Source organism: Chionomys nivalis, chromosome 19 (genome assembly GCF_950005125.1).
Source record: "Chionomys nivalis chromosome 19, mChiNiv1.1, whole genome shotgun sequence".
In the NCBI taxonomy this organism is placed as follows: Eukaryota; Metazoa; Chordata; class Mammalia; order Rodentia; family Cricetidae; genus Chionomys; species Chionomys nivalis.
This window is the reverse complement of record NC_080104.1, coordinates 22558425-22578024: the sequence shown is the minus strand read 5'-3', so window position 1 is coordinate 22578024 and position 19600 is coordinate 22558425. Positions and strand designations below refer to the sequence as shown.

At 39.9% G+C, this 19600-nt stretch overlaps 1 protein-coding gene across 1 annotated transcript in view; it reads left to right on the top strand.

Moving 5' to 3' along the window:
* Col19a1 (collagen type XIX alpha 1 chain) overlaps positions 1-19600 on the top strand; it is a 311078-nt gene that overhangs the window by 64807 nt on the left and 226671 nt on the right. Inside the window, exons 9-12 of the mRNA XM_057751349.1 lie at positions 167-292; positions 1634-1693; positions 15585-15629; positions 17820-17864. Coding sequence (XP_057607332.1) covers positions 167-292; positions 1634-1693; positions 15585-15629; positions 17820-17864 — 276 coding nt within the window. The remainder of the gene's footprint in view (positions 1-166; positions 293-1633; positions 1694-15584; positions 15630-17819; positions 17865-19600) is intronic.

Genomic DNA, 19600 nt, shown 5'->3' with positions numbered 1-19600 from the left:
TAAATACACTGGAGAGTTTGTGATAGAGCAAAAGTGTGACAATTTTTCAAACATGGATGACAATGCTTGGTTAATAAGAAGGAAGGATGGCTGTAACTATCTCTGTTTCTATAGGACGAGCATCTAGAACTGACATCATTCTCTTAATTCTCTTTGGGGATTTTAGTGTCCTGAGCAAGACAACTTTGGAAGTACCACTCCATCATGGGTGACCGCTCACACTGGTGAAATGTCTTTATATCTGCCAGGAAAGCAGGAACTTAAAGACCCATGCCAGTGCATTCCAATCAAGGTATGCTAGCCTTCATATGTACGCAACAAAAGGTCACTCCTCACAGTGGTCTGGACTCCTTGACTGAGGCCTGTGGTCCTCAGAAGGTACCTTTTCTTCAGTGCTGGTGAAATCAAATATCAAAAACAACACAGCCACCAAAGTACATCAGAAAAAGAAATCTAAGTTTCATTTCTTGGATTTTGCTTTCCTTTTTTGAGATATTATTATTATCATCATTTTTTCTTACATCCTGACCACAGTTTTTCTCCCTTCTCTCCTTCCAGTCCCAGCCCCATGTCCCCTCTGTTTCCCCCATCCACTTCTCTTCAGAAAAGGGCAGGCTTCCCATGGATATCAACCAAACATGGCATATCAAGTTGCAGTAACACTAGGTACCTCCCCTCATCTTAAGGTTGGACAAGGCGACCAAGTATGAGGAAAGGATCCCAAAAGCCAGCAAAAGAGTCAGAGACAGCCCCTGCTCCCACTGTCAGGGGTCCCACAAGAAGAAGAAGCTACACAACTGTCACATATATGCAGAAGGCCTAGGTCAGACCCATGTGGGCTCCCTGGTTTCAGATCAGTCTCTAAGAGTTCCTATGAGGCCAAGATAGTTGATTCTGTGGGGTTTCTTCTAGTGTCCTTGATGCCTCTGGCTCAACAATCCTTTCTCCCCCTCTTCCAAGGGGTTTCCCCAGCTCTGCCTCATGTTTGGCTGTGGGTGTTTTTTAAAATTTACTTTCAATGTATGAAAGTTATAATTAACAGAAAAAAATGAAGAGAAAAAAAAAACACTGTATGACAAGGAAATATAAAGTATATAAAAATGCCAAGAGTCCTGAGTACACAGCACGTGCTAGGAACAGGCTGCAGTTTGGGAATTTGGTGCTGGAGGAAAAGTACCTGATCTTCAACAAAGATGTAGAAAAACACTCTGTATAGTAACTTCTCCTTTGCTGTCTGATGATTATATTTGTGCAGCCTCTTTAAGTGCCTTTCTTCTATTAATTGATTGTCTCTGTTGGGCATATTCAATTTATTAGCTTCATCTAAGCCTATATGGTTCTTTAATCCATGATGCTGGGCCCATGGATCTTCATAAGCATCCTCTTTGTGTTCATAGACATGATTAGGTGTGTTCTGAAAAAGGCCATTGGAGAAATAAATAATGGAAGGTAAATACGATAAGTGATAGGTGGGTTGACAGGTAGATGATATATAGATGATTATATATATATATATATATATATATATATAGAGAGAGAGAGAGAGAGAGAGAGAGAGAGAGAGACAGACAGACAGGAAGATTTGGCTTTAGAAAATGATTTTGACACAGGCATTCATTTTTTTCCCCCTCAGGAGGAAGCAGGCTCACCAACTCTGGGTTCCCTTGGACCTAAAGGGGACAAAGGAGAACCGGTAATGTGTACACAACTAATTCTCTTGGGATAAAGGGACTTGTTCAGAAATAACTTAAGATTTTCCACCTCATATTTCCCATAAACACATTTCACAAAGGCTTTCAAAAACTCAACCGAGATGAAGATCTCTGTAAACCAGAGTCCTGTCAGTATTTGAGTCTGCTTCTGAGATCATGGTAGGAAATTCAGAGAAGCTTAGAACCGCGCGTCTCTACCACTACGTTCTAAACAACACTGTAAAGCAGGCTTGTGTCTCAGCTGTTCGCTAGTCTTCCCCATCACTCTTTTCTCCAGACATCTGAGAAATATAACCCCCTGGTACACTGACAGGTCCCCACTGAGCAGGATCCAATGGCGAACCTTCACTAGGTAGCTGTGGGAAGCTTATTACTGCAGGTTTCAGGGGAAATAAAGAGTAGGGTAACTTGCTTCCTGGGATGTCACTCGGGGAAGAAGATGGAGAATATCCGTGTTTGATGCTATATGAGAATTTTAAGAGTCTTAGGAAAACTACCCAGAGAGACTGGAAAGACCTGAACAGGGCGAATGCTGCGAGCTCTTGACCTGTTAGTATGCAATCATTCATAGGCGAGAACCCATGCGTCAAGGTTTGTCTTCCCTTGGACAAGCTCAACCGCACTGTAATGTTTTCTGGTATTTTGAATGTGTCTTTTAGCTAATCATATAAATTAATTTATACTATGGTCAGGTGACTGTGCTTTCCTCTCAAAGGGAAAAGACACTTCAATTCCTCACTTGGAAATTCATGATTATTTACACAATCTAGTTGAGCCTTTTTTGGGAAGGAGATTAATGCCTTGACAGGGCCTCAAGACTTCCACAGAGTATGTGGATCGTGTCCCAGAGGAATGTCTGTCCATCGTACTTTTTATGGGGTGGTCTGGCATCGCAGTGGATGCTGGAGAGGAGATTTCTGAAGTGAAATGGGCCTGATTGTTTCAGCTATAAATCTTGGGCTCCTTGGCTTTTGGTATCATTATATGAAAGTTCAAAATAATTAACGCATTATGTAAAGACGACTTAAATCTCATTTAGCATGAAAATCATTCCAGACAGTAAATATACGTGTTCCCTGTTCACCGTGTGCAAACACAGAGGCCAATGCTTTTCGTGCTTTTGTGTTTGACTCTCATACAAATTTTCATGTTGGGAATTAATATTGCCACTTTACTGATGGAAAAACTGAGGGTTAGTGAGGCTTAATTACTGCCCAAACAGCATAGGTTGAGGATGAGAACTGAGTCCAAGTCTGCCAGGTCCATTTTCCTTCTCTTGACTGGCCTCCATTTTGAAAGCAACTCCGTTTTCTGAAATGTACCTCAGTATTATGTGTGTTCTGTCATTGGGGTATTCTCTACTCTGTACTATTTTATCCTTATCAACTTGTGCAGAGTGTCAGCCTAGTATTCGTACCATCGTCTTACAACTGAGGGGACCGTACATAGGTAAACGACCTGCAGAGGTAATAAAGTGAACTCTGCGGAGAAAGGTGCAGGGATCAGTCCAACTCTTCCTTGCTGAACGGTGTGAACTTGGCCACGCCTCTCGGGCTCTTGACGTTTCATTTTCTCAAGTGTTCTGAGAATTCGAACAACTAATGTTAGGGGGGAAAAAAAGCAAAACTGTCCGTTAATTCCTCCCCCAGTTACCTCGAGCAGTTTTCTTTTGCATCCAGGCTACTTCAATTGCTTCCAAGAGTTGCGCAGGGTCCAGATTCATTCCGCTTCCAGTGGAGCTAAATACAGTATCAGCTTAGTTTGCTTTCTCTGCAGCCAGTTCTGTGCAGCTTAGAGACCCTACTTAGTGGCTAGCATTGCCCTGGTATTTAGAGAAACAGTGCTGCGGAAGCGCGGCCCCTTCAGCCAATAGCCGCTGAAATACCAGCCCACGGGGGCGTGGTCTATTTTGAGCGGCAAGCCTCTTGGTTCCGGCTCCTGCTCCAGCGACTAGGCTCCCTTCCTGACGGTCGGTGTTTTGTAAGTTTTACCCCCCAAAATAAATACCCCTTTAACTCAGTCTTTAACCACGTACTCGTCCCAGGGTCTGTGTCCATGGTGGTGCCAGCTCTGCTTCTAACTTTAGTTTCGTTCAGTTGTGAAAGGCATTTAACACTTGTGGAGAAGAACTACCGCCTGCAGGGTGTTTCCTCACTTCTATAATCCAAGGTTTAACATTTATTTTATGTAATTCTAATGAGCCCGTGCAAAATGAAAATAATAGCAAGTCACTGTTATTTTATTCGATGGTATAGTTGATATATCTTACAAAGATTTGACTCTAATGAAGAAATGTCAGTCTTTAAAATTTCAAAAATTTAAACCAAACTTTAGTTAAATATTTCAGATAGGATGCTTCTATTGTTTTGTAATAAAAATATTGTATCTGATTTTGGGATTTTGGCCTGTGAGCGTAACCTTTACTGGCCGAGTCATCTCTTCAGTCTTGTTTTTTATAAATAAATTTCTGAAGAAAATGATTGGTTCACATATAGTATGTGATTAATGAATAGAACCACAAATCTTCACAGCTATGTTTCCCCATTTTCATTAATTGAACCTACGGTATCTTTCATGTCAGCCAAACAGCACCGCTGAGCTTCACTTAGTATTATTTCAATTTTTTTCCTTAAATTTAGAAGTCCTTGAAAGTATTGTCAAAACAAAATAAAAATATGACATGTTGAAACATCTTGGAGTAAGTATGTAGGCAACATGACATGGTACATATTACTCTGGCACATTATTTTCAAATGGGAATATTTTTTACATTTAAACCAGAAACTGATTTATGATTATGGAAGTAGGAATATTCTGAACATTATTAAGCAAAAATTTCATACTAGTTTCTATTTATATTTACCCCAATATGATATTGTAATAAATTAAATTATTCACCTGCGAATTCTATTGTTGTAAGATAGACCTGCACTCAAGTCTGGTGAAGTGACAGCAGTAATTGTTCTTAGTGAGGATCCTGAACAAAGTGGCACTCAACCAAGGAGGCTTTTTTTTACCCCCTGTGGAGACAGAAGCAAATTAATACACTGTGTAGCACTGTTTTGTGAAATGTAATTTTGGAGATGGATTCATTTGGACTTTAAGAATGAAGAATTATAGCATTTAATTATATTTTTTTAAACAAATTACCCTTATCAGCAGACACTGAGTAGGCGTTCCTCACCTTATACATAGAGCTTTCCTGTCAAATATCACAAACAGTAACTGTCTGCGTCACATATGCCGCTCACCTGAAATTCTGCTTACGTTTGGTAAACTAGCTGTTGTTGGTTCATAGGGAAATGTTCCATTCTATAATAAATACCTGTCTACTTTTGGTAAGCTTATATAGATAGGCAAGATGAGTTTCCAGAAGAAATAAATACAGGAATGCATAGAATCACAATGCACAACCCCTGTCCCCCCCCCACATACCCACATACACACACACACACACATACCCCCCACATCCACACAGACAGACATTCCCCCCACACATACCCACAAACACACATACCCACACACACACACATACCCCCCCCCACACACATATACCCACACACATGCACATACTCACACACAAGCACATACCCACGCACATGCACATACCCACACACATGCACATACTCACACACAAGCACATACCCACACACATGCACATACCCACACACATGCACATACCCACACACATGCACATACTCACACACAAGCGCATACCCACACACATGCACATACCCACACACATGCACATACCCACACACATGCACATACCCACACACACGCACATACCCTTGCACATACCCACACATATGCACATACAGACACACTTTGTCCTTCTTGTCTAAAGTGGGAAAATTTGGTGAGGTGAACAGTGGCTGAGCGTCTTGCAACTCAAGTTCGGGAGCCACACATGCGTTCACTGCTTGCATACTGTATACAAAAATTTGCTTTACTTTCTGTTTCTCTTATGTGCCAGTACATTGTCCATTGTTTGAGGGAGATATTTATAGTTTTTAAAAATAAGATTATTTTCCAATAATGCCTATTTTACTTATGCGATAGTAAAAATATAACTAAAATAGAACCTAAACGATGCTAAAGTGATACTTGTTTTATAAATGATTAACTTTCACCTAAGGAGGAATAACTTTTTATCTATCTATCTATCTATCTATCTATCTATCTATCTATCTATCTATCTATCTATCTATCTATCTTTGAGACAGTCTCACCTTGCAGTCCTGACTGGCTTGGAACTCACTAAGTAGACCAAGCTGGCCTCAAACTCAAATCCTCAAACTTCTCTCTCCTGAGTGTGAGGCTAAAAGCGGTGTATCACCATGTCAAACTGGAGGAAAGAGTTATTAAATTCTTTTGTTCCTTCTAGAGTACGTAGAGCATAGATCCCAGTCACCAGTGTGTACTTGACATTAGGCAAGCAGAGTTACACTTCCTGGAGTGGGTTCCAGTACAGCAATCTTTCTCCATTACCAAATGGAGATCATACTTGGACCCCTTTTGGTTCATCTTAGCGATGAAATTAGAAGTTCATGGAAGAGGCAGCTTAGTGACTAGCATAAATGTTTGATATCTAGAAGATATATTTCAAACATACAGCCTGCTGATGTTCTTGCTCCAAATCCTGGCTTAAAATGAGACCAAATTAGAACTCACTTAAGGAAATGTATCTTATTCAAAATTTATTTAGCAGTAGTGTTAAAATAAAACTCAAATTATCATCTGTGTCTTTGGCTTCTTTGACAAAAATGTGATGTTTCCAAACCAGTGAGCTCCTTCAAAATAATCACACATAGAATTCCCAACTTGTATCACGTCGATAAAAATAGCCACTCATGCAATCAATATTATGTGCTAAACACTGCCAAGAGCCCTGTCCCCCCCCACATACCCACATACACACACACACACATACATACCCCCCACATCCACACAGACAGACATTCCCCCCACACATACCCACAAACACACATACCCAAACACACGCTGTGCATGTGTGTGGGTATGTGCCTCCTTTAAATTAACTCATTCAATACTTAAAGACCTTTTAGTTCAGAGCTGTTGCTAGTTTTTTTGACTTAGGATCTAATATATAAAGAGAATTAGACCTTCCTTAAGCTTCATAACTTGCAAGAAGTGGAGTTAGAAGGTAACATTCTGCTCGCACGAGCCTTCCTGCTGTGGCATCATCTTGATGTGGCCAAAGACCCAGATTTCCTTTCCCGCTCAGTTTGAATTAGAGCTCAAATCCATTTGCCTTGCAGCTTAGGGAGTGGATTGTGACGTTGGCTCTCTAAATTCTGTTCCAGAGAGTGCTGTGTCCCCATCTTTAAGTCTATGAATGTCTTTAACATCAGATCCTCTAGCTCCACCACCTGCAGAAGATTGTATCCATCTCCTGAGAATTACTGAAAACCAGTTCACTCACCCAATGTGAGGATTTTACAGTTTTACCCACACAAATAAGAATTATGAAACTGTGACGGTTTGATTTTGCTCATTTTCCAAATTCAAAACTAGAATTGAAATATTTCCAACGTGTCCAAAGGTGACTCTAGAGATCTGTAGTCTGCACTCCGTAGACAGTAACATACTCATGACTACTCTCTGGGTTGACATGAACATCAAACATAGAAAAATCTACCTTTTATACCTTTTACCAAATATGCTTTTGATGCACATGCATGAACACATAGGCACATGAACACATACATACAGAGTACTCACTATCAAAGACATTAAAATTAGTTCCATGACTTCATTAAAATAGCCTGTAATGGTAGAAAGCCATATTCTTTTTTTAATTTATTTTTTTTATTGAAAAAAATTTCCATCTCCTCCCTGCCTCCCATTTGCCTTTCCCTCCTCCCACTCCTCTCCCCTTCCCCCCACTCCTTTTCCCCTCCCCCCACTTCTGTCCCCCTCCATCTCCAGTCCAAAGAGCAGTCAGGGTTCCCTGCCCTGTGGGAAGTCCAAGGTCCTCCCCCCTCCATCCAGGTCTAGGAAGGTGAACATCCAAACAGACTAGGCTCCCACAAAGCCAGTTTATGCAGCAGGATCAAAACCCAGTGCCATCGTCCTTGGCTTCTCATCAGCCCTCATTGTCCGCCATGTTCAGAGAGTTCGGTTTGATCCCCTGCTTTTTCAGTCTCAGTCCAGCTGGCCTTGGTGAGCTCCCATTAGATCAGCCCCACTGTCTCAGTGGGTGGGTACACCCCTCACAGTCCTGACTTCCTTGCTCATGTTCTGCCTCCTTCTGCTCCTCATTTGGACCTTGGGAGCTCAGTCCGGTGCTCCAATGTGGGTCTCTGTCTTTATTTCCATCCATCGCCAGATGAAGGTTCTATGGTGATATGCAAGATATTCATCAGTATGGCTATAGGATAGGTTCATTTCAGGTTTCCTCTCCTCAGCTGCCCAAGGAACCAACTGGGGACATCTCCCTGGACATCTGGGAGCCCCTCTAGAGTCAAGTCTCTTGCCAACCCTAAAATGGCTCCCTTAATTAGGATATATACTTCCCTGCTCCCATATCCACCCTTCCTTTATCCCAATCATCCCATTCCCCCAAGCTCCCCCCATCCTCCCCTTCTCACTTTTCTCTCCCCATTTCCCATTACCCCCATCCCACCCCACCCCCAAGTTTCCAATTGTTGCCTGGCGATCTTGTCCACTTCCAATATCCAGGAGGCTGTCTATATGTTTTTCTTTGGGTTCACCTTCTTATTTAGCTTCTCTAGGATCACAAATTATAGGCTCAATGTCCTTTATTTATGGCTAGAAACCAATTATGAGTGAGTACATCCCATGTTCATCTTTTTGGGTCTGGGTTACCTCACTCAGGATAGTGTTTTCTATTTCCATCCATTTGCATGCAAAATTTAAGATGTCATTGCTTTTTTACTGCTGAGTAGTACTCTAGTATATATATATTCCACACTTTCTTCATCCATTCTTCCATTGAAGGGCATCTAGGTTTTTTCCAGGTTCTGGCTATTACAAATAATGCTGCTATGAACATTGTTGAACAAATGCTTTTGTAATATGATAGGGCATCTCTTGGGTATATTCCCAAGAGTGGTATTGCTGGGTCCTGGGGTAGGTTGATCCCAAATTTTCTGAGAAACCGCCACACTGATTTCCAAAGTGGTTGCACAAGTTTGCATTCCCACCAGCAAGGGACATATTCTTTAAGATACTGAAGAATTACATCTAATAACACAATGGGTCAGTTGCTAACTTGCCTGTCATAATAAGCTGCTAAACTACCCTCATTATACCGGACGTTCGAGGCAGATCTTTTCTCCATAACCTCTGGGTCCCCAGCCATTGCATTGGCATGAGCGCAAACAAGGCTGATCCACGGTTAATTGTCTCTGCATCTCTTTTCTGCTGGGGAACGAAAGGATGGTGATGTTTGAATCTCGACTTTCCCTAAAAAGGCATTTGAGAGAATACTGCAGCTCCAGGAAATAAAGGCAGATGCTGCTTCAGTTTATGTACGTGCAGACAGGTCCTGTAGCTGCTGTGAATCCTAATGAGCTCTGCTCTAGCCTGGTCCAGATGTGGCGTTAATGCCTCGGAGACTAAAAATCTTATAGGCGTTTAGTGAGAATAATTTTTGTTTAAGCCCTTTGGCTTCCTCTCTGCATTTCTAGTTTCACTTAATTTTTCCGTAGACAATCAGAATTAAGCTTATTTCCACAGTTTCCCCCTAAGTTAAGAAAAAAATTAATATGTATTTGCACATAGCGATTTATTATAGAAACTGAAACCTCTAAATAAGAACACACAACTTTATCCAATAAGAAGAAAGGAACTTTTTAAGATTATAGTGTAATTACATTTCTCCCTTCCCAATCCTCCCTCCAAATGTTCTCATATGCCGCTCCTTGCTCTCTGTAAATTCATGGCCTCCTTTTAAATTGTTGTTCCATGAATATCTGTGTATGTGTTCTGATATATTCCTAAATGTAACCTCGGCCTGTGTGATATCACTTGCGTTCATGTTTTCACGCTGGGCATTTGGTCTCGGATAACCTGGGGAAGATCATTTCTCTTGCTCTCAGCATTCCTTAGTTGCTTTCAATTCTTTGTGTAGGGGTGGAGCCTCACTGGTTTCCCCTGTTCAGTTTGATATGTCTATTGGTCATCTTTGTTCAGCTCATGTGGAACAACAGGATATTTTGTCAAGGCTGAAGAAATAAATGTGTACTTTATGTGAACAAAAATACCATTTTTACATTTATATCAAGTATTAACAATCAAAAATATGCTGTTTGTAAGAAAAACAATCTCAATATGATTATGTTTCACCTTTCTATTAAAACTAATAATAACTTTTACTGTTATTGATTAGCTATGTAATCAACTTGTATTTTGCAAAAAAAGTCATCTTATCTACCCGTGTATTTAAAAAATATATTTAATAATGAAAATTTTATCAAACCCAGACCTAACATTGGAATTTTTATAGTAACCAATATTTATAGAAAATGACCACAAAAATTATCATTTAACTGTGATATTTTCTAGTTTCACTGGCTAAAGTTCCAAGGCTAACACTTTTTTGGTGAAAAACTCAGGCTTTAATGTGGACTGTCTCATTGTTGCCTTGTCAGGAGGCGTATGCTGATATGATCCATCACTGCAATGAGCAGAATTGTGAGGACAGAGCTAGGAGGAATAGGCAGAAAAATCCTGCTCCCTGTGCAGCTGACTTTCTTTCTTAATGGCTTCTCATTCCCTTCTAATGCCTTCCACTCACATCCCAAGTAGAGCAGTTGGCAGAGACCGCAACAGATGGAGGACGAGCTCAACACATGCAGCATAGCTGGCGCCCAAGCACTTGACTTTTATTTACCAAACAGTTAGCCAGATTTCTGAAACCCAGTCTGCTAATGTCCCTTTTTGGTTTAACATGCAGCTGCTATCTAGTACATAAATATTACATAGCTTAGCTAACTAGCTAGTTATCTTATTCTTCATGTAGATTGCTGATATACTGAACAGTGGATTTAAAGAAATATCTGCTATGGTTTAAGTCATCTTTATGACTTTAGAAAACAGCTTTCTTGAAGTGGTTCCATTAGAAGCATCTTTTAGCCAGCCCAGTCAGGGCCACATGTACCAGTATACGATCTTAGGTAAAGCTGTCAAGTAAATTTGAAAGATTGGAGATGGATTCAGACAATTGATAGTTTGATCCTTTACCATCATCATCATCACTGATTACTACATTCCAAGATCATGCAGCTCTTTTATGAAAGTTTTTAGTCCAGTAAGCAAAATTGGAAGCTCCCCCATTCCCCTCACATGGTATTTTGCTTACATCAGCAATCTTTGTGTGTGTATATCCCTGGGAGCTCCTGGACTAGAAGGAATTATTGTCTCTCTAATCTCTGAGATGCCTACACATGGACATACATGCTGATAGAGGACACCCATGCTGATAGAACCTCCATAAGTGTCCGCCGAGCTATGCAGAGTTCAGGGAAACTTAGCACCAAAGTCCAGAAGGAAAATAAAACACAGCTGTTAGACAACTATGTTGAGTGATGAAAGGGAAAGGTGAATTAGTAAGAACTCCCAAGGCTTTCTGCAAAAGCCAACTTCAGGGAAGTTGGGGGAAGGAGACTCTCTACCTAGCAATGCTTAGAAGTGCTGCCTACTAGAATGACATGTAACAGGGATGGTGTGTACAGCTCCAGAATTTGCTTCCCGTTTCCTGGTCTCCTGCCCTCCCTGCTCTCTAAAGCATAGCCAGGCTTTGTTATCTGGCTCTGTCCACCCTGTCTCAGGTTGAAAATCCCCTTCGTTTCTTATATTATCTCAAGGAATGTTTCGTTCTCCAAGGTTCCATGATAGTTTACTGCAAGGCCAACGCTAAGTTAACTGATGGCTGAGGCACAGCTGAGCCCTAGTAGAGGTAACTGATACGGACTCACACTATAAATTACTCATCACGAGGAATACTCTGGACAGGAAATGGTTTGCTGTGACTGGTATCTCACCATCCGCAATTAGGAGCTGGCTGATGGCACCGAGCTCTGTATCTTAAATCATCTTTCACTTGGAGAAGTGCGCAATGCAGGTGTGAGTTACCACACATCAGATCTTTCAGTAGATGATTCAGATTAAAGGTCTTGATTTCTTTACCTTGGTTTTGCAGTTTAAAATTTATTGAGGCTGTATTTAACCTATATTTGACAATATAATTAGCCCAAATCTTTGTTTAAGACAGATCCATTTTAAGAAGATCATATCAGTTTCATGGAATCTCAGATTTTTATACGATTTTACAAAAGTCACTGTCTCCCTAACTTCACTAGGTGTGGAAGGAAACTTTTACTACCTCCCCAGATAATTTCTAAGATGGTTAGTGTTTTTAAGCTTAATATAACTTACACATGTATAACTTAAAAGGGATTGGAAATAGAAATTTTTCATTTGAAAGGAAATATTAGTATACTGGCTTACAAACTCAGTATATGCAAACACAATTTTAGAAGCAAAATACATTAATAGAAGAACAATTTAGCATCCAAAACAGCTTGGTGTATGTGGGGGGGGCTGGGGATAATGGTCTTGCTTTCTGTTCTGTGTGGGACCATTTCTGACATAATATGCTGAGTTTTGAAAGCCACATTTTTTTTTTTTTTTTTTTTTTTGGTTTTTCGAGACAGGGTTTCTCTGTGGCTTTGGAGCCTGTCCTGGAACTAGCTCTGTAGACCAGGCTGGTCTCGAAATGAAAGCCACATTTTAAAAGGTGTATTGACTGGGCCAGTGTATACCCAGAGAGCAGGGTCAAAATTTTAAGATTCCAAACTATTGTTAATTGTTAATTGTTAATGAAAGCCTTAATAGTGACCCAAATGGGTGTCATGTATAAGATTTGGAAGATTTGGCAGAAATTTTGGTTCAGGAAGCTTTAATTTAATAAAAAAAGCATGATGCATGAGCCTTTTTTATTTGTGCTCCACAGTGTGAATCAGACAGAAAAAGTTAATTAGAAGCTTGTAATGGTGTTTGATGTATAAATACAGTTTATGTCTGATTTAATTTGGTAAGAGTGTGTGTTCATGTGTGAGTGGTGCACACAGGGAGGTCACAGACCAACTTTTGGAAGTCAATTCGCTCCTCCCACCATGTGTGTTCCAGGAATTAAAAGGCATGAATAGAAAGAATATCCCAAGAAATGAGTTTTTAAGGTATGATTTCTTTAAAACTATTGGTTGTAACTTTTTCCAATAATAAATTAAAATCTTGATTGGGAAATAAAAGAGAAGCATCTATGCCTTCTTTAGGATGATACTGGAGAAAAAAGCAGCAAGAATTCAGAAACGTACACACAAATGCACACACATGCACACACACATGTGTGCACACACTCAAAACGGATACATGCTCTTCCAGTTGTGTCAGGCAAATATAAATGTAAAACTGGCTTTATCCCGACTGCCTGCACCTCTGTGGACTTTGCTCCTGTGTTTCAGAATAAGCACTAAGAGGATTGCTGCTACTAGCCTAAATATTTTGAAGTTTTACAGAATCAATACTTGTCATTAGCATGAACTATGTCCTTTTAAGTTTTTATGGTGATTGTATATTTTCCTCCCTTTTTTGAGATAATGATGGGAACCAGGATGCTCACACTCCTCTTACGGTCTATAGACAATTAGAAGTGATTTTAAGTCTCCGTGTAGGGAAAGAGAAGAGACCAGTTAACACTTGTCATAGGGGAACACCGTATTTCAACTACAATATTCACAAAGCAGCAACTCACGACACACCCAGGCCAGCACTCAGGGCACATGAGATGTAAATGTTGGCAGCTAGCAAAGAAGAGGGGAAGAAACATCACCACTCCCTCTTTTCCGAAACGGGCTGTTGGCGGGGTAAATACCGTATCATTGTGCTTTAATGGATTATATGCTGTATCTTGTTATCCTGAGTAATTTGCAATATGATATAAAGTATTATATCAGATCAACTGAGGAAAATCATATGCTTCTTAGGGACAAGTGGGCATACTTCAGTGATGAGTAGTAGACGCTCTATTCCCAGAGAATGCCCCTTGGCATCAGATACTTGATGTAATTTTGTTATTTCCTTATCAGATGTTACTAGAGCTTTCTACTAGTGCTGCCTGGTGCCTAAGGTCAAGAGCTGTAATAACTTCTAAGTGGTAGAAATACTTAGCACGCTGATAATGAATGCTATTTTGGATGCATCCTCATGTAATTACATATCACAACCAAGTTGTGTCCTCACTATGACAACAGCAGCTACACTATAGAATACTTTGATAATTTAATCTAAACAAATAAAAGCCTTAACTCTTAAAATAATGTGCATGTATATGACAGTACACCTCTGGTTTAAAAAAAAAAAACAGTAAAACTTTCCAAAAAATGTATTAGTAATAAAATTAAGAACCCAATATTTAGGCAGAGCATCACATTGTCATTTAAAAATTTGAAGACATGATGTTTTTCATAATATACTTAAATCTCCTTTAGGTATTTATTATTATGAGAAATAATACCCGTGTTTTCAGGAATGCTTATAAACTGTTGCTAAGTGAATTTAATAACTATTTCCCAGAAGTAGAACAGGTCATAGCATTGCTAGCTTATGTGGAGCTGCCTGAGTCTGGACAGTTGGGAGCCATGGTGAATTCCTAGACTGAAGTAAACAGACAAGGGTTTACTGAGAATGCTTGCAACCCTCAGAGCATCTCCTAGCTGGTGTGCTCTCCCCAGAGCAGAAGTGTCAATACAATGACCAAGAATTCCAGTAACAGAACTTGATAGGCATCTGCTGAAAATGTTTATGCCCATGGTGGGCCCTGTGGAAAGGGAACTGTTCCATGTAGAATTGCCTTTGGTATGCCTTCAGAACTGACCTCACAGCAGTCAACAGATATGGATAAGGAAATAAGCATGTCTATAACATGGTAAGACTATGCATATGTGCATATGTGATATCATGTTAGGTAAGAAGACACTTAGAAACTACTGTTAAATTGGTTGACAAAGACCATGTAGGGAAGCAAGACACTGGCCACAGCTGAGGGAGAAGAGTTTGAAGACCAGTTACTCTGTGTCCGTTCATATAACTCGCTGATAAGTTTGTTCAGGGAATGATGCCTATCCCATCAAAAGCACTTATTAATTGGCCCAGATATTTTAAAGCAAAGAAAAAGAAAGCAAGGGAGAGAGAGAAGGAGAGAGAGAGAGAGAGAGAGAGAGAGAGAGAGAGAGAGAGAGAGAGAGAGAGAGGAGAGAGGAGAGAGGAGAGAGGAGAGAGGAGAGAGGAGAGAGGAGAGAGGAGAGAGGAGAGAGGAGAGAGGAGAGAGGAGAGAGGAGAGAGGAGAGAGAGAGAGAGAGAGAGAGAGAGAGAGAGAGAGAGAGAGAGAGAGAGAAGAGATTACTTCCTAGCATATAGAATACACATTGAGTACATGCTGGACATCTCGGGCGATGCTGTAAGTTGGATGACAATGGGACTTTGAGACTAGTACTTAGCATCTCAGGGCCTCCGTCCCTTTATCTTAAAACTTGAGGTGATTGTTCTGGAGTTGTGACCTGACGAAAGTTGAAAGACAGACATCTTTCATGTGACAGATATCCAGGAAAAAAAAATTACCTTACCTCATAACACTGCAGCTTCCTTAACACTTGGGTGGCAGAGGATAGCGGTTCTCTGTGAGTTTGAGGCCAGCCTGATCTACAAAGCAAGTTCCATTTCTCAGAAAAACAATCAACAGACACAAAAGGTGTGTGTGTGTGGGGGGGGTCTTTCTCAATATTATTTGTGGCTAATAAGATTTATTTTGGTTACTCTTTTTAGGGTGAAAATGGCATCCATGGTCTTCCAGGCTTACTTGGTCAAAAGGTAATGGGTTTTATAAATGTTTCCTACAAACTAAGCTAATAAATCCATCTTTCCAAGGAGGACTCACAGAAGCATTTCCTTCTCAGAGACATCTCAAGGAAGCATTTGCTCCAGGGTGTTAGCAGCATGCCATCCTAAGGACTCAGTAGAGATGTCTTATAAGGGCCATGGAGGTGTTTCTGCACCAGAAACATGTTGACTATTATCAGTCAGAGTGAACAATGGAACAGCGTGTTCTGCTTATCATTTCTGACATGTGCTTCTCAGATTGAGTTAAGCAAAAATGTTTATGATGTCATGAAATATTTAACAGCACAAGGATCACACGCAACTAAGCTCTTCAAAACACACCTTGTCTGCTTTTGCCTGGCAGCGCAGACCAAGGATCTTAGCTACTCAGAAGGCTGAAGCAGGATTACTGCAGGTCACAGCCTTCCAGCCTGCAGAGGCTAGCATGGATAACTTAGTGAGATCATGTCTCAAAAGGAAAAGGAAAAAGAGGGCTGAAGAGATAGTTCAGTGTGGAGTGCTTGCTTAGCTTATATGAGGCTATAGACTCAATTATCTATAAATAGTAATAATAATAATAGTGATAATAATACCTACATTCATGCTCCTGATGAAGGAGAAGTTTTTCATCACCCAGGCTGAGTCTTTCTGCGCCTCACATCTTTCTCTTCACCAAAATGAACCAAAAGGATCCTCTGGATCTTTTACTACCTATCCAAGGACAGCTTTCTTGCTCTGAGAGCAACATTATGGGCCGAGCATCCTGGGTGCACAGAAACTACTATACTCTAGATTCCTGGAGCAAAAAGAAGTCGCTTACGGTGGGGCCAGCTGTTGTTATACAGCCCAGACAATCTCACCACAGGGTAGAGCATTATTGATGCAATTTTAGATGCCCCTCCCCCAAAGGCAAAGCTGTCATTTCAACGTTGTGGCAAAAGGTTACAGGTTTTCATAACAAAATGTCTGAAGTCGCTATGCGTCTATGCTTTGCTTTTCCATAGCCGGAAATGCCATTTGATAAGTCACATTTTCATTTAGAATTAGAGCTTTAAAAAAACTGTTTTTTTACCTATCCCTGTAGAGATAATAAGACTGGACTGGGAGCCATGAAACCGTACACTTCCCAGCAGTTCCAGACAAACCCCACTGGTACAGCATGTGCCGCCTCTGCGAGCCGAGCCGCAAGCCAAGGATGTGCAGATTTATCTGCTGGGAAGTGGTTTTGGACTTTCCAGCAGCTGTTTGTGGTGGCTGCATCATGCTGACATCGTGGCCAGTGCGCTACGGGCTTCAGCAGCTTCAGTGTCAGCTTGAATTGCCAGACGGAGTTCAAGTCTATATTTTAGGGGAAACACTACTAAAAATAAGGCAGGCTTATGCGTTAGTGATAAAATCCCTGTGAATTAATATATTGCGTGCTAGTAACATTTTGAGAACAAAAGAAGCAGAAAATAATTATTTAATCAAGTTTCTACACTCTATATATTTATTTGACTATGCATGTAGTTATATACTCATAAATTATCTATGTATAGATAACAAGAGCTCACTTTCTAATCTATATAATACATGTGGATTTTATTTATGTCATACACCACTTTCTGGAGGCAGTACAAAAAAGCTGATATCAGAGACTTTTCATCTGTTGCTAGTTATGATGGCATGTGTTTATATTTGTTATCCCAGCACTTCTGTGATAGAGACAAGAGAATGGCATAGGAAACAGATTTTTTTTTTGTCTTTTTGTTTTTATTTTTTAGACCAGGTTATACAGAATTGTCTTTATTATTCGTTCAGTTGCAAAATATAGTCAGGAATAGGAATCACCCCATATACAAAACACACATCCGACACCATTCATGTCTGCCAAGTGCTCAAGAAATGGAGAAATTGATCAATTATTGATTAGAAATATGCTGAAGGACTCAGAATTTCTTTTTCTTTACTAGTTCTTTTTTAATTTATTTATTTTTAATTTTTATTTTTTAAAGAAAATAAACTATCTTTTTTCATTATACATACAATCCAAGTTCCCACTTTTTCCCGTCCTCCCATTCTCCCCTCATATCATCCCACCCCACGCCATCCACTCCTCAGAGAGGGTAAGGCACATTGCTTTGGGGAAGGTCCAAGGCCCTCCCTACTATATGTACTTTACACGATGCTCATCTTTTGCAGGGAGAACAAGGACTTGAAGGCACCAAAGGAGAAAGTGGTGAAAAGGTAATCCTTTAGTGTTTGTAAAGAATTATGCTCCCAAAATAGTTTAATGTGACATTTAGCTTCTTTCATATGTTCTATACAGTATGTATAATAATTTTATAATGGAACTAAAAAAACATTTGCATCAATTAGAGTAACTTTTATATATTGGTGATTGACAGAAATTGTCCTAAATTTACTTGGTCAGGCATCTTTGGTTACATTTATTTCATTTATATATAAAAGATACAAATGTTTATTGGACATTGTATTTTTATATTATGTTGTCATTCATCTACTATGACTATGTCTCTGGCTAAAAGTTTTGTTAGCATGGATACTGGTTTATCAGTGGAATATTTCCTGAGGGGAAGTTAAGGAAAAACTAATAACAAAAGAGGTAAACGCTACAGAAAAGATATCACACACTAAAATCAGAGTTAATACAGGGGTGATTAAAAGGTGTGGGTGGTGTATTAAGAAACTGACTCACAAGACTTTTAAATACCTTGGATGGCATTGCAGAAGACTCTTTGATCAATGCCACAAGGTTACAAATGCAAAGGCAGAGAAAAGTGTAGGGAAGGCTGCAGACTGGAAGTGGTTTTCCCAAGGCAGTCAGTCCCCAGTGAGAACCTTGGGAAGAAGTACCCCCACTCAGCCCCGAACTCCTCCTAGTGAAACAAGCAAAGCAGAGTCAGTCAGGTGGATGTAACCATGGACCTGGGAACCCTGGGGCTGAAAGGAGGTTAGATACTGGTAGAGTGTAGTCCCTGAGGAACCAAGGACAGATATCATCCCTGCAACCCAAGTGTCAGCCCATCACCCGCTCACAAAATTAAACTGCATTTTATACCTTCAAGCAATGTTTCATTCTAAGAAATTATTACCAAGTCATCTTTAGTCCTTGAAAAGCAGAACAACAATCTTTCCTGTACAAACAGGCTCTGAAGGTGGAAAGGGTGCTCTCAAATCAGCCAGCGTTGCTTGCGTCTAGCTTTCGGGCAGCGATCAGTTATTTGATTCTCCTATAAGTATTTATAGAGACAATGATTATCTTCTATAATTACAGTACAAATTACACATGTTGTAAGCTACATAATAATTACTTTCCCTCACGGAAGTGGGAGAGAGAGAAAAAAAGGAGAAGATAGCCATATAATAACCGTGCAATTGGGGAAAAATCCATTAAAATTATAACCACTTTTAATGGGTTTTTTAGAAATTCTTGAATACTTTTGCTTTAAAATAATAGTCATTATCAAACCATGTCTCTAATTCTTATTTAGATGTATATTTTTGTTCATTAGTAGAATTTTATCTGTAGGAATGAATGAAACTAAGTAAGGCAGTGTAATATCCTTTCTATAATTTATTCACCAATACCTTAAAACTTGGTTATTTTGTTATTCTCAGAACATAGCTGATATTTTGTGGTACTAAACATATTCTCACAGACTGAACATGAACAAAATACATTATGCACATGCATCACAATGCCGCAATGAAATTCATTACTATGTATAATTAATATATGCTAATCAAACCTTTAAAAAGAACACACATTCCATATATTTTGCACCTAAGATTTTCCTTCTGCTTCCTCATGTTTGTTCAGTGTTGCAGTCAAGCAACCAATTTCTACTATAAGGTGGAAACAATTATGGAGACTACCCTAAATATGGTAGAAAGAAATAAGCAGCGAAGAGAAAAGACAGTGACTGTAATGAGAATCGTAATCCTGATGGTTTATAGTC